At 39.8% G+C, this 15,192-nt stretch overlaps 1 protein-coding gene across 3 annotated transcripts; it reads left to right on the top strand.

The window, feature by feature from the left end:
* The first annotated feature begins 119 nt into the window (after window positions 1–119).
* LOC113462888 (histone deacetylase 1) lies at window positions 120–14,149 on the top strand. Of its 3 annotated transcripts, none has more exons than XR_015971657.2 (9): window positions 120–1,334; window positions 4,176–4,616; window positions 5,335–5,565; window positions 9,344–9,435; window positions 9,534–9,588; window positions 12,972–13,043; window positions 13,139–13,313; window positions 13,565–13,682; window positions 13,843–14,149. XR_015971657.2 is itself a non-coding variant. In XM_039130442.3 (7 exons), the coding sequence occupies exons 1-7, from the start codon at window positions 807–809 to the stop codon at window positions 13,247–13,249; spliced, it is 1,530 nt and encodes a 509-aa protein (XP_038986370.1). In that variant the 5' UTR covers window positions 120–806; the 3' UTR covers window positions 13,250–13,527. The 3 variants fall into 3 exon arrangements, 1 of the variants encoding a protein (XP_038986370.1); XR_015971656.2 differs by having other exon boundaries at window positions 13,796–13,999; XM_039130442.3 differs by lacking the exons at window positions 13,565–13,682; window positions 13,843–14,149 and having other exon boundaries at window positions 13,139–13,527.
* Window positions 14,150–15,192: the final 1,043 nt, after the last annotated feature.

Here is a 15,192-nt window from a genome sequence, read left to right as displayed (position 1 = left end):
AGCAAAGAAGGCGATTTAGTCCGCTGTCGTATTTGCCTTTCGAAATAAATGAGCATTCTAAAATGAGTTGCAACCAACCATCAGCTAGATATTCTTGAGTAGGAGGTGGCCATCGCTCTATCGCCCGATGTCATGAAATCACTCGGTAGTCTGTCCTAAGGATGACTCTCTTCCGTACCGGCCTGAGCTTATATCATAGATGCACCGCCCGTCTACTGCAGCCAACCTAGAGTCGTGAATCGTGATTCCAGAGATCACAAGTCTCGTCCCTTCTGTGCCTTTTATCACCGAGGCTAGTCTCAAAGTTCATCCTGAGTTTGCCCGGGAGTGGCACCTAGACCTTTCATCCTATCTCCATGCGTGCGCGACTGGATGAGCGGAGCCGATAAAAATCCACTCACTTGGCAGCGGCGCAGAAGCCCCGACAACCGGTCTCTTCTGTAGGAAAGAAAGAAAACCGCCTGACCCTGCTCTCACATAAATCCCCCGACAATCCAACTCCCAACTCTTCTCTCTTCATCAGAGCGAGCGTCCAAAGCCGAATTCTCTGCTCAGCTTCGCCCTCCCGTTGTCGTAAATACGCTCTACCTCTTTCTCCTCGAAGACGTCGATCGCCGACTTCTTCTTTATCCCGAGCAAGCCCGATTAGGGTTTCCGGAAAGAGAGAAGGGAAGATCGAGTTCCCGCTTCAGAGAGGCAGGGAAAAGGGTTCGTTGCATGCTTCTTCGATTGGGGTTTCCAGAGAGGGAGAGAGAGAGCAATAGGCTCGGCGGCAGCGGGGCGGCGGGGGCGGGGGCGGCGGTGATATGGAGACGGGGGGCAACTCGTTGCCGTCGGTGGGGACGGATGGAACGAAGCGAAAGGTGTGCTACTTCTACGATACGGAGGTGGGGAACTACTACTACGGCCAGGGCCACCCGATGAAGCCCCACCGGATCCGGATGACCCACTCCCTCCTTGCCCACTACGGCCTCCTCCACCACTTGCAGGTCCTCAAGCCCCTACCCGCTCGCGAGCGCGACCTCTGCCGCTTCCACGCCGACGACTATATCGGCTTTCTGAGGTCGATCACGCCGGAGACGCAGCAGGACCAGATCCGCGCCCTCAAGCGCTTCAACGTCGGCGAGGACTGCCCCGTCTTCGACGGCCTCTATAGCTTCTGTCAGACCTACGCCGGTGGCTCTGTCGGCGGCGCCATCAAGCTCAACCATGGGCATGATATCGCCATCAACTGGGCGGGCGGACTCCACCATGCCAAGAAGTGCGAGGCCTCCGGGTTCTGCTATGTCAACGACATCGTCCTTGCCATCCTCGAGCTCCTCAAGAGGCATGAGGTGCGCTTCTCGCATCTTTTAAGGCTTTTTTTCTTTTCTTTTTCTTGTTTTTGTTTTGGCTTTGTTTGTGTTCTTAGAGATTTTTATTTCCCCTTTTCTTTTTATGGAGTGATAGATTGATATTCTAAGAGAAATAGTGTAGAGTCTGGCTATGCCAGAGCTTCTGTGAGTTTCTGGAAGGAGAAGTTTTGGTTCTTGAAATTTTTTTCAATTTTCCTTCCATGTTGATATGTCTAGAGTCATGGAAACAGTAGAGAATGGCTGTGCTGGAGCTTCTGTGGAGAGAATTTAGTTGAAAACACAACAAATTGGTTCTTGAAATCTTTTTGGCCTTTTTTCACTGCCTTTTTTTTTATTTGATTAATATGCCATCTGAGGCCAAATTTTCTGTGTTACATTTCTGCAAGCTTTTACTCTTAAGAACATTAAATGATTTGGCTGTTTTTGCTAGTTTTTTATCATCCTGTGTATTTACATAAGAAATTATCAAGCTGCTTTTGGCAAGTCCTCCATCATCATGTAATAATTGTCTCTTGGTGCTGAGCATATCTGAGAAGAAGATTATTTGATTGTTCATTTTGTCACTTTTTGATAATGGTGATACTGCCCTTGATAGATAAGATGCATCTCATTGTTATGAACCTGTGGTGGCAGCTTGCCTTTCTTCTGGCTTTATCGCTGACACTGAAAAGATGTGGCAAAATTTATGGGTCATAAGTATTGTATCTAGACTTTGAGATAAAGCATTCAATAAGCACAGTGAAGATGAAGATGTCAATTTGGATCCCTGTTTATATCTTGGATGCTTGTTTGCTGCCTTTTGTGTTTTTGTGGTTCTTTGCTGTGCATCGGATTTTTTTATGCTAATGTAAATGATGGTAAATGTAGAAGAGGGAAAATAAGATCAAAATATAAGATAAGAGGAGCTAGGAGGATTGTGGGGGAAATGGCTCTAAGGCTAATCAAGTCCAAGAAGTATCAGAAAGTGAAAAATGCGTAGTACATTCACGTGAATCACAAAGAATTGTACGAATTAATAGTTCAAACGGTAGAAATCCCAGAAAGAAAACGAACGAAAGGTGGGACTTTTAGAGGTAGATAACAACAGATAAAGAATGTTGTTTTAATAGGGGACCAGGAAAGTGATATTAGACACAATAGAATGAAACAATTATCTATTCGATCTCACACAATTAAAATGAAATCTTTCAATATATAGAACTAACTGGAGCTAAAGGATCCTCAAAAGGATTTGTTCAGATATAGAGAAGTTGGCATTGATCGCTAGCCGATGGTGATGTATGGATTCACCACTTAGCATTTTCTGGAGGGAGTTTAAACCTAGGAAACAGTTAATCTGCTATACTCTGTTCGACAAAATGATGGTGGTGAAATCCTATGATGGAGTAAACCTATAATTTTTTCAATCAAATTTGATGGTAAGGAGAGAAGAAATAGAGCATAGGTGAGAGACTTAAGGAAGATTGATGGGGAAGAGAGAAGGAGAAGAACATAAAGATCCTATCCATTTTTTGATTTGTCGAATATGATTATTTTTGAAGCAGGGAAAAACAAGAAGATGTAGGAAAGAAAAGGAAGATGCAGAATATAAGATGTAGAGAGATAACTAGAGGTGAAAATGTTAAGGGAAACATTAGAGTTCTATGAGTAAAATATCATTAATAGTAAAATACAACTCAAACTTCAAAATATTGCCCTTTCCATATTTGAGTTCATATTGCATCTAATAGGGCTTGTTTGTACTTGGCTTCACTGTTTCCTTAAAATGCTTGGCCAGGAGTTTGGAACCAATTATTTAAGATTTGAAACCGAGTTGATGACCAATTGCGTAAAATTTGCTCTTTTCTTATGTTAGCTTTCTGCTCTTAGTGCGGCACTGAATTGCCAGCCCCTCTTTTATTTGAGAAGGCTTGGATGATATGTTGATGATTCATAAAGGCAAATCTAAATTCGTATCCCTCCGTTTTTTCCTCTTACAAAACTACTCACAGCTTCATAAGCATTCTGAAAAGTATCTTTAGTATTTGATTTCAAGATAGGGTCGACTGTCCATAAGTAGCAGTTTAAATAATAATGAATGATATAATCCCACTTTTGGGATCTACTGAAATGTACTTAAACCAACTTAAATATAATTAAAAACAGTAACTTACCTGTCCTATTCATCATATAAGCCCTAGATGCTTTTTACCTAGGCTATTTGCCTTTAGGCTCATTGGATGTGTTCTTGTTAAAGTGGGCAAGGTGCTACTATTATAATCTAATGAAACTAAAGTGATAGAACTACAAAGTGAGCACATTTTTAAATCCTTATGTTAGTATCTTTAGTCCAATAGTGAGTCAGCTTACATACCCTGCAGCTTTATTCTTTAAAAATCATTGTTATATAAGTTAACTTAATAGCATCCTGAGAAAACTAGAGACATAAACAACTATTATTTAGCAACTTTTATGCTGTATGTTATGCTCTTTCAACTTCAGTTGTTAATTAAATGATAAGTTACAAGCAAGGTATGCCATTATTGCACCGAACTAGGCGGCACAGAATATATCGTACTGTACCCATTCTGTACCGGTAATGCAGTATAGAGGGTGTACCGATACTCAGTACGCTGAACCGGTCCCCATACCGTGCATACTGGTATAGTAATAGAGTGGCACCGTATGGGGTCGGTACCAAAACGGCATACCTTGGTTACAAGCAGTTGCCTATAATATATTTTTTGCTAGTATTATTTAGTATTTTTGTTATTTCAAGCGTCACTGTTTGTTATTTACGCTTCATTTTATGTTATGTATGTCTTTCTCATCTGTTTACAGCGTGTACTGTATGTGGACATTGATATCCACCATGGAGATGGTGTCGAGGAGGCTTTCTATACAACGGACAGAGTAATGACTGTTTCATTTCATAAATTTGGGGATTACTTCCCTGGAACTGGAGATATACATGACATTGGCTATGCAAAAGGAAAATATTACTCTCTAAATATTCCATTAGATGATGGAATTGATGATGAAAGCTATCAATCTCTATTCAAACCAATAGTGGGAAAAGTGATGGAAGTTTTCCGGCCTGGTGCCGTGGTGCTTCAATGTGGTGCTGATTCTTTATCTGGAGATCGCTTGGGCTGTTTTAACCTTTCCATCAGAGGTCATGCGGAGTGTGTGAGATTTATGAGATCTTTCAATGTGCCATTGTTGCTGCTGGGTGGTGGTGGATACACCATTCGGAATGTTGCACGCTGTTGGTGCTATGAGGTATTTATTCAACACTATTTTAGATCGTTAAAGATTAGACCACCTTGTCTTTCTACTATACTTACAAGTGCTTAATTGTTGTCAGTTTCTATGGTCAAGTTGATCTTTTGACAGCAAACACCTTGAAATCCTATCTTGTTATATAAGTAACATATTTTATTTTGACAATTTACCTCTGCAATAGCACAATTTTTAATTTCCAATATTGGCACTCTTAATCTTCTTAAAAAAAAAACCATGGCACCTATTGAAAGTAACACCAAACTTATGCAGTTCTCCTTTTTCCTTCTCTTGTTTATTCTAAAGTTTCTCTAAATTCATTTCTATAATCAAGATACCTGGAACTCAAACAGATTTCTGTTAAATCTTTGCATCTGTATTGGAGGACTGGACTTATATTTGTTGATGTGGTTGTTGTCATTTTCTTTCCTTTTTTTAAGTCGCTTTGGAATAGGATACATGATCCTTAACATTGTTAGACCATTGAAGGATATTCTTTCCACATATTTGTTCAATTATATTTTATGCAAAAACCTGAAATTGATGAATAAAACCCTAGCATGACGCACCAGGTCTTACACAATGGCTTTGTCACTTAGTCATCTTTGCTGGGCTCTGGTAGTATTGGCATTCAGTTTGCTATAGTGGCAGATTTCACCATTATTCAATTTTTGTGTCTTGATGCTTTTTTTTTCCAATTTTTTTTTTTTTTGAACAGACAGGTGTTGCACTCGGTGTAGAGATTGATGACAAGATGCCTCAAAATGAATATTATGAGTATTTTGGTCCCGACTATACTCTTCATGTTGCACCAAGTAATATGGAGAATAAGAATACACGCCAGCAATTGGAGGAAATAAGAGCAAAACTTTTAGATAATCTTTCAAAGCTCCGGCATGCTCCTAGCGTCCAATTTCAGGAACGACCACCTGATACGGAGTTTCCAGAGGTACTAATAATCTTCTCTGTTGAGCCTTTCCATAGATTGTTGGTCAGCCATATAATCTTTTTCTTTCACATATTTTGATCCACTGCTAGAAACCCTTGTTATGGCTACATTCCTATGGTTAACATCTTCACTCAGGTTATAACATCAGGGAAATATGTATTTAATTTTTGTTTGCTCATAACATGTATTAGTGTTTCACTGTGCATTGAAGAATGCATGGATAGAATTTTACAATAATACTTGCCTCTAAAGGTAGAAGGCTCAATAGTATTTGTAAAAAAAGGAGGATTAAATGCCATAATAGTATCTTTTATGTTTTCTTTGTGCGAAGTCATAATGTGCATGTAAAAGTATTCATAAGGTATGGATCCTTTCAATATATATAAGGCAACACTCGGATAAATCAAACTGGAGCAGTTTGGTGTCTAACTCTAGTCGCCTACTGCTACTATAACTCACCACCCCCTCCAAGTTAAGCCGGTGCTTGTTGCACAAGGAGTTGTTATGCTGGTGCAAATGCAAGGATGTTTTGTAACCATTGAGAAAAGATGGTTTATAATTGTATAGCGGTATCTAAAACATATCTTCGGGCTGCACAAAAGCGCTCATGGTATTGGCCAAATTAGTGTACTGCCAAACCACGCCCCTATTGCCATGGGTTTTGGTATAGGCCTTTGAAAAGTATGCCTCAATAACCAATGGTTAATGGTGGCTGTCATTGGTGGTTTCTCTAGAATAGGTAATAATGAGATCAGCATTTTTTAGGAAATGATGCAGAGATAAGTATTGTATTGATCTGCAAGAAGATCAGCAAGCTCTTGAAATAGCTGAAGCTAGCTTGAGTAGGGCTGAGGGTAAGAGACAAGAAATTGAAGTGAATGTTGCTCTCAAGCAAGCTAAGACACGAGTAGAAGCTGTAAATGCTATTGAATTGACTAAAATGTCCAATTCTTTTAAGCTAATTAAAATGGCTCATTTTCTTCTGGGACTTTACCATTCAGTCGGAAGTTGTAGTTGTCAGAAAAGTCACTATTAAGTGAGCACCAAGAAATTAATCTCTTTTGAAGAGATTCAATTAAAATTAGGAGACAGACTTCAATTAAAATTAGGAGACAGACTTATGGCCATGAATCATGTTTGGGGGGAAATGTTACTCGAACAAAACTGACAAGAGCTTTGCTAGATGTACTTGACTGTGTAGTGAGGATGATAGTTGCCTTTTTCATGGAGCTTGATAGAGTTTTCGCATCTTTTGAGGCATATAGTGGTTTTAATGTTTTAAGTCTTATGTTTTAAATTTATTAAAAAGGAATATCATCTTTTACAGATGCATCAAATTATTTTGGTTGGTTTTAAAGAGCATTGGTTGATGCAAAGATGCACCGTGCTAGTACTTGCATGTGCTACTCCATCCATGTATATTTCATAGTGACCATTTTGTTCTTTCTTTGTCCTTTTATTATGCTTGAATTCTCCTATTTTTTTACTAATTTCTTGGTGGAGTACTTTTTCTGTATGCATTAAAAGGGCACATTATAGTACATTGATATCTATATATGATCAAGTTGGTTATCTGAAAAAGAGAATGCTAAATATTTCTATTATAATCTATATGTAAATAATGTCCCTGTGCACTTGGCTTTCCAACCCAGTCCACTCTTTTGTTGGATGCACGTGTTACAACTGAACACTCGACAACAATACTAGAATAGCTGGTTGAGTTGGTTTTTCCTTTTCATACAGTTCATTCATAAATTTACTGTATCTTAACTTTTTGGCTTTAGCTTTGAGGGAGGTCTGTTAGTATCATTTTGGTGACATTGCTGGAAAGTGGGTTGTAAATTGTGAGGCGGAGACTGATTGTATAGCATGCTAATCTTCATACATGCTTGGGGTGAGAGAGGTGGACTGCATCCTGTAAGACCATTGAGAAGTTCTAACTCTAATTGAGGAAGCCTACTGAAGTCAAGATTCAAATTTAGTCAATTGTTATCTTTAGTTGGTATGGAATATGGATGAATAAAGCAAAAGCTTAAGTGCAATGCACGTAAAACAATGCTCAACTTGCATTGTAATTCATGTCATGTGGAAGATGTCCCTTAGTTGATGGACTAGTTCTCTGACCATGTTTGAAATGGCAAGCTAATGATGCTTTTCTTGCCCAATGGAAATGCCCCAAACATATGCTAGGACCTTGGCCTGTAGCCTAGTAGGGTATTTGGAGGTCCAAATTGTTATGCTATGCAAAGCTTATGACATTCGAGCCATGTTATCTGCCGCCTGATCCCCTTCTCACCAGAGACCCAATCAAGCTTCTGCCTATGCTCTGAATATCTGAGAAGTATGGGTTATTAGTTGCTGCTCTATTGGTAACCCATCACATGATAGTACCCAAGTCCCTCCTCAAACTAAGCTCACTCTGCAGTTAGGTGGTTGAGGATGCAGAACAGGCTAGCCCAGGCCTTTGTTCTCAAAGGGATTGTAACCACCATTAATATCCTTCAAGGCTGCGACCACAAACCTAGTACCAGCATTTTTATGAATTTTAGTTGGTGGCAGGTGGGAGAAATCTTGTCTTCAAGAAAGAGACTAAAATTCAGCGAGAAATGTCCCCTTTTCTGCCACTCTGTTGTTGGGTTTGCTAAAATCAGTACGTGCAATGTTAAACCAGGCAATTTTCTGCTCATGGGTGGTTGGAGAATATTTGACACTTTTATGTCATGACACTGAGTTCAGAAAGAGTAAAAGAGGAGAATATTGTGAATGAGTTGAGAAGATATTGGATCGTTTATGCTAGTGCCCTTGTTTCTCTTTGAATGAAGAGACATGCAGGAAATCAAGGGTTTTGTGCCATTTTCTTTTAATAGCATATGTAAACTACTAAACTATCATAACCATTATGCAGTAATCATGACTTTCTAAAAATTTTATTGATTCATTGTACTAGTTGGGGGTGCGAAAGAAGTTTATAGGCCTACTTGTAGCTTGGCATTATTTTCATCTTCCATACTGGATCACCCCTTGCTGTTCAGTCGATTGTTCATCACTGTAATATTTCTAGCATTAATCTTTGCATAAGTTCTTATCTTCTTTATTGTTTTTTATAAAACAATTAATTTAATAACATGCAATGGAAAATGAAACACACACACACACACACACACACACATACACATATATATATATATATATATATTGAAATAGTTCTTTATTAGAAGGTAATATTTTTAAGATCATAAACAATTTGTTATATTGGCACTAACTATAGAATTTGTCATCATTTTTGGTTAATTAAAGATATTAAAAACTAGTGTCCTCTATCATGATCGCATGTTTTGTGTTACTAAGAACAATTGAACTTCTTTATGGTATTTTTTCCTGCGATTTCTTGGTGGAATGCTTTTAGTGAGGTTTCTTGCTATCTACGAACATGTCATGATAGTGTGTCACAAGGTTTGCATTCTTGGTATTGGATCTTGTATCAGTAATTTAACCAATATACGTCGGGGTGGTACAGTACATGCACCCACGTCGACATGTGGTATGCTGTTGGAGTAGGCACGGTAGCTGTACCATGTGCCTGTATGGCCCTAAACTGAACCCCCCTACCATCTCAGTACTAGGTGATACTGTCATAAATGAAAATCTTGTCATGCATATGTTTGTTATATGTTCTAATCATTGGGATAAAATGTAAAAATGGGTGAAAGATCAAAGATAAAGGTTGACAATATTAACTTTAATGATTAACCATCAACTATATGATTGATATGTTCAGCCAGATGAAGACTTGGAGGATCCAGATGCAAGACATGATCCTGATTCTGATATGGAAATGGATGATCCCAAGCAACTAGATGAGTCATCTCGGTACTCATTTTCTGTACCCTTCCCTCACTTTATGTTGTTATTGTTACACTTTCTGCTGACAGACTGTGTTTGCCTTATTGGGAACCTCCATCAAACAGTATTCAGAACATAAAAATCAAGAGGGAGAACATTGAAAACGAGTTAAAAGATCAGGTATCTGTTTGTTCAATTCTTCTTTTTCATCATTTATATGGCTTAAATTTATTAATGCTTTTAATGTGTGATATTTGTCATCGATGTTGATTTGCTCCTTGTGGACTTTGAAGAACCAGTTACATTTAGTTATATATGTACATATAAAATTAGAAGAAAGTTGATATTGTAATGAAGAATTGTTCTTTTCTACAGCAGAATGTAATGAGTTATAAGTCGCAGCTCAACTTCCTTTCTGTAAGAAACAGTAGGACGGGTACATATATTTTGAGAACTAGGATGGGTGGAAGCCCAGCTGAATATCAGAGGGCAGGATTGAAGCAAGGTCTCTTCTATCAAAACAAGAAGTCCTACCAACTTGGACAGTTGGTACCCTCTCACTCTTCTATATGGTTGTGAGATGGATTTATGGATCTTTTATGTACTAATGAAGATCCTATACAGTATCAGACCAATTGTTCCTTTTGTTGGCATAGATGCAAGCTGTAGCATGTACATGAAACTTTGATGATCTAAATCTACTACTCAGCCTTTTGTATTTCTCCAGAATGGAGTCTTGAGCTAACTAGGTTGCCAATCCATCTTTACTGTTGAGGGATATGTATGCTTCAAAGTTCATTGGAAACTATTGATGAGGCCAAAACAAGTTCTAGCAAGATTGCTCAGTTTTGTAATTTCAAACACAATTTTGACTGGTAAAGAGTAAGGCAGACACGTGTTGTTGCAACAGTTTCTGTTTGTACAGTTTATGTAATCATGGAAAATTATTCTTCATTCTACATGGTAGAGATAAGTTTGCATTTGGATACGAAAAATGGTCTCAAAATGTTTCACTAAACCATGATATTAACAGATGCCTTCGATAGAGCCTGAAAAATATTTTTCCTAAAGGTGCTATTTGGATCCTTGCAACCTGCCCACCTGCAAGTGGTTGTTTGATACTTTGCAAATCAACTCAGTTGTAGCATAGGGGGTTGCTTTTGAAGTCAAATTTTGGGCATTTTTGGCTCAGCAACTTTTTTCCAAACTGAGCTTGACCTCTGGTCTCTTGCTAGAGTGCCCGTGCAAATGCACGTGCACATCCCCCCCCCCCTCCCACACACAGAGAGAGAGAGAGAGAGAGAGAGAGAGAGGTGCTCAGCTTCTTGTTGGAGATGGAGAAGGTCCATAGAATGACATCAGGGCCTTGACAAGAAAAAATTATTGGTTGGACCAAGTCCACCATCTCAACGGTGGACCAGTCCAACCACAGAGCAACACGCGCAAACACGCCTATATTACTATGTTCCCCCTCTTTCTTTTTTTATCATGTTTGCGCGTGTTGCTACGTGGTCGGACCTGTCCACCGCTAAGCTGGTGGACCGAGTCCCACCAATAATTTCTCCTTGGCAATGGAAGATAGAGATGGTGGCTTGTTAGGGTTGGTCTTAAACCTGGATAGCATTAGAGGAGTCAGTATTCTAGCAAGGGTAGGACGTTGGGGCATAGGGCTTATTTAGATCTAGTGGAACTACAGTTTACGTTTGCAAGGACATTGGTGAGAGGGAAACAAGGAGAGGAACATAGGACAAGGTTTGCCACGATCAAGAAGTTGGTGATGGCTGTCGGTAGAGCCAAGGCGATTTTGGCCAGAGAGACTAGAGGAGGTTAGTCGACTAGGGAGTAGGAGAAAACAGTGACGGGGTAGTGTTCATGTGGAGACCTGTGCGGGTGTGTATTTAGTCCCACATCGTTTTTCCGCTAGGTAAATCTTGGGTACTTATATAAGATCAAGAAATTCAAATAATACCTTCCGACTAGCCATTTTAGGTGAGGTCCTTGGTTGTTATAATATGGTATCAGAGCAATAGGCTTGATCATGGGTAGAAAATTAAGCTTAGGGTTATGATTCATAAAGTAGGCATAGGACAAGTATAGAAGAGTTAGTATAGATCAAAGTCGCGCAGTGGAAGTATGGTGGAGTATTAGATAAAGACTCAATACCCCCATTTGTTTAAGAATGAAGGTGCATTAAGTTTCGAGGACAAACCTCTTTTAAGGGGGAAAGAATGTGAAGGCCTGGTCTGGGTCCGATCCACTCGATCGGCCTGACCTGAGGCCTGGCCTATGGAGTGGCTAAGCACGGAAGACTCCCTCTGGGAGTCTTCTCCTTCAGTGATTCCGACTAGGAGTCGAAGTTTTAGGTCGCCGAGACCCTAAGGCTCCTCTATAAAGGGAGAGCTCTCTCCCTCCTAAGCTCTCCATTCTGAGTAATCCTCCTCTTTTCCTCTCCCTCTTTTTCTCCCTGAGTTCGCAGCTGCCCGTCTCCATTCTCGCCGAAAATCGGGGTTGCCGACGCCTCCTCAGAGTCAAGGTAAGGTCCCTGTCTCCTCTCTTGTTCTTCCTTTTTCCAATTGACCCAACAATGGCCAAAATCCAGTGAAAGATCATCGGAAAATCCTCTACCTCTCTCTGTGTTTGTCACCATCGGCGGTCGTTCTCTTGCCCTTGTGCCGCTGGTCCTCCGGCTATAGCCGCCGTCGGTGGGGTGCGCTCTCGCCCCCCACCCCTGTTTCGCAATGGAGGAGAGCGTAAAGAAGAAAAGAAAAGAAAAAAAAGAGGGAGAGAGAAACCACCCCTTTCTCTCGCGCTTATTTCCTCTGTTCTTTCTCTCTCATCTCCCTCTTCTCTCTCTAAAAGACCTATTGACCCTAGTGAAGGGTCTCGCCTGCCTATTCTTTGGATCCTAGGTTGATCCCTAAAAAGAGGCCCTAAATCGCCCCGGTGTCTGTCATTAACACTATGTAACTCAGAAGACCGTTGCTAAGTGATGGGTAAAGAATCCTTTTGAAGTTCAAAATAATAGCTGGATTCTTTTTAAAATGAGAAGAAAAGGAGGAAAGGGGGAAGAAAACTCCTTGTTTACAATGCTTTGTATCAAAAATGGCAGCTTTATTCTCTTCATAATGAAGAATGAAAAGAAATATGACAACTCATTCTCTATTATTCTTTGTTTTTTTCTAATTTACTTTATTTTGTTTTTAACACCAGTTCAAACATGTTTGAAGATTTATTATGAATTATGTCTTTCCTGGGATGTTTGATGGAACCCATCATCTGAACTTGGAACAAAAAATATTATTGTAATGATCAAAAGACTCAAATGACTTAACAAAATTTTTGAATGACAAAAAAATGAGTTATGATAGAACTCTAGAAGAATCAACTTTAAGAATGGTTCTTAGATATTGTACATTTTTTCAAATTATCTTCTCAAATTAGTTAAGCTGCAGCAGCGAAAATTTTATAGCACTCAGGGTTGCTACTGATGTGCCATCCAGTTCTATATGTTCTTGTTTTTTCCCTTCTCTTTTTTCTTACTATTCAATTCCTTGACCATGCAGGAACCTCACAAAGTTGCTGCAGACCTTGCCAAAGCTGTGGAGCCTATGGCCGAGGAGATCTCATCCTTGAAGGTGACTATTATAGACATCTAACTGAAATCAGACTATCATACAAAATGATTTTTGTGCTCGTTTTAGACAACATTCTCCTTATTGTCATGTACCAGGCTTCAGAGATTGGCCCCATGGCTATAGATGAGCCAAGCAGTATAAAGGCTGAACAGGATAACACGAACAAGTTGTCTGCTGTACCTCTTATGATGTACCCAAAATCCTAAGTACACATAAGGTCGCCGAGTAGTTGATGTATAAGGGGATGATTTCTGTGCATAGCTGTGAAAGGTTTCCTGCCATTTCATTTTTTTTATGCTCCTATATTTATGATCAAACATGTTAGAATCACCATCTTGAGAATCTTGTCATAAATTAAACTATAAACAGGGTCTTGTGCTAGAGTTGCCATGATGACATACTGAAACAAATACACGGGCTCTCTCAGTTGTACAGCCAATTGAATGATCATTTAACTCTAGAAATCACTTGGAACTTTTCGTCAGTGATTCTTCTCTTTCATTTTCTTTTGCGGACAGCAGCAACGGTATGCTGAGGCATGGTTGAGGCAAAAGAGCTGCTGCAGTTTGTTCGAAAGTTGTGAAGTTTGCGATTTCAACAAGCCTTTGAAAGAACTGCACGCTATACCAAAGATGTCAGGTAAGTAACGTCCACATAAGCTATAGTTACTTTCCGAAGCAGCTCTTAGAATTCTTCTGGATAACAATTGGTCTATTTGCATTATGCCCGGTACACCTGAATCCGTTGGCAAGTCGTCTTGTCCTTTGGTAGCTATATGTGATGCGAGAAGGCCTTGTAGGTGTGGAGCGTATGGAAGTCAGATAGCTAACAACTTCAAAGGGCCGAGTGAGTGGAGAAATGGGGAAAACCCCAATAAACATTTTCAGTATGGCTGATGGAAAGTTAATGAGTCCTATGAAAAGTTTTTAAGACTGAGATGTCTCGTTTTGCAAATATATAACTCATAGGTTTCTACATGCAATTAATTGATAAAAGGAGGGGCAAACATCATGGTTCAGGGCCATATGAGGTCGAACTTCTTGAGCCAATGGGTTGAATGTTTTTTGATCTTCTTCAGGTTTATATACATAACCTTAACCCACTCAGTTTCTAAAAGTTGCATCCATCTGCCTTGTGTTTGTGTAGAAGTCTTGTCCGTTTATAGTGTAGTATTACATCCTGCCTTACTCGTGGGTTAAACAGCATACTGCAGACATGAGCAAGTTGGATTCAGTTTGGCTCATTTCAGAAACAAAACATATCCTGCTTGAGCTCAGTTTATTGAATATAGAGAACTCGGTCTCAGCTTATTAAGATGGCTGCATAGATCCAGTCCAGGTTTTCCCTTATTATCAGGGCCTGATGTGGAGCTAAAATAGGGGCCACAGTATGGCTGAAAATATTTCACGGATTGCTTCAGATTCTCCAGATCAGAGATTTAATCATCATCAGATGATAGATATTTGGAGACTCAGACCGAGTATTATCTTATGCACTGTTAGATGCATCTTCTAAGAGGCTAACAAAATGGCTAATTGGGTGGTGTCATTTGTGGCAGAGCATATGGCATCAGGATTGTGAGAGACTCCTGACCTACTCCTTGTGACCTACCAGGCTAGTTCCGGGATATTTTGCGTTCTAGTGGTTGTGTTTACTCAAAGGCTTTGTAAACCAGCTGATTCAACCAAACAAATGAAGGCCGGATAATATCCGTCATAAACCATATCTGTATTCAGATTATCTGAATATGCGTAAATAGTCGTATCTAGTTTTCATTTGGACATGCCACATGCTAGCCCTGACCATCCGTCTGGCCGAGCCAATGAGTCGTGCGAGGTCTAATATCAAGAGATCACCAGGTCTGAGCTCCACCTAGCTTGACCTTGGGCTTAAAAACCAAACCGCTTGACCTTGGGCTTAAAAACCAAACCCTGAGCCTGGTTCAATGGGAAAGAATAAAGACATAGGCTTGGCCTAATCTCACCCAAATAAAGTAGGACAAGTCGGGCTAGGTAGATCATTCACCATTGGTGCTAAACTCAATTCAAATATAAAAATCAAGAGGGGTTTTGCTAATCAAGTCCTACTACCATTCACCCATCTCTTCACTGCTCATTTCACTGGACTGATGGAAATTGGTGCTATACAT

Source organism: Phoenix dactylifera, chromosome 12 (genome assembly GCF_051530095.1).
Source record: "Phoenix dactylifera cultivar Ajwa chromosome 12, Ajwa_hap1_PhDact_Kaust_v1.1, whole genome shotgun sequence".
Lineage (NCBI taxonomy): Eukaryota > Viridiplantae > Streptophyta > Magnoliopsida > Arecales > Arecaceae > Phoenix > Phoenix dactylifera.
This window is presented reverse-complemented; position numbering and strand designations above follow the sequence as displayed.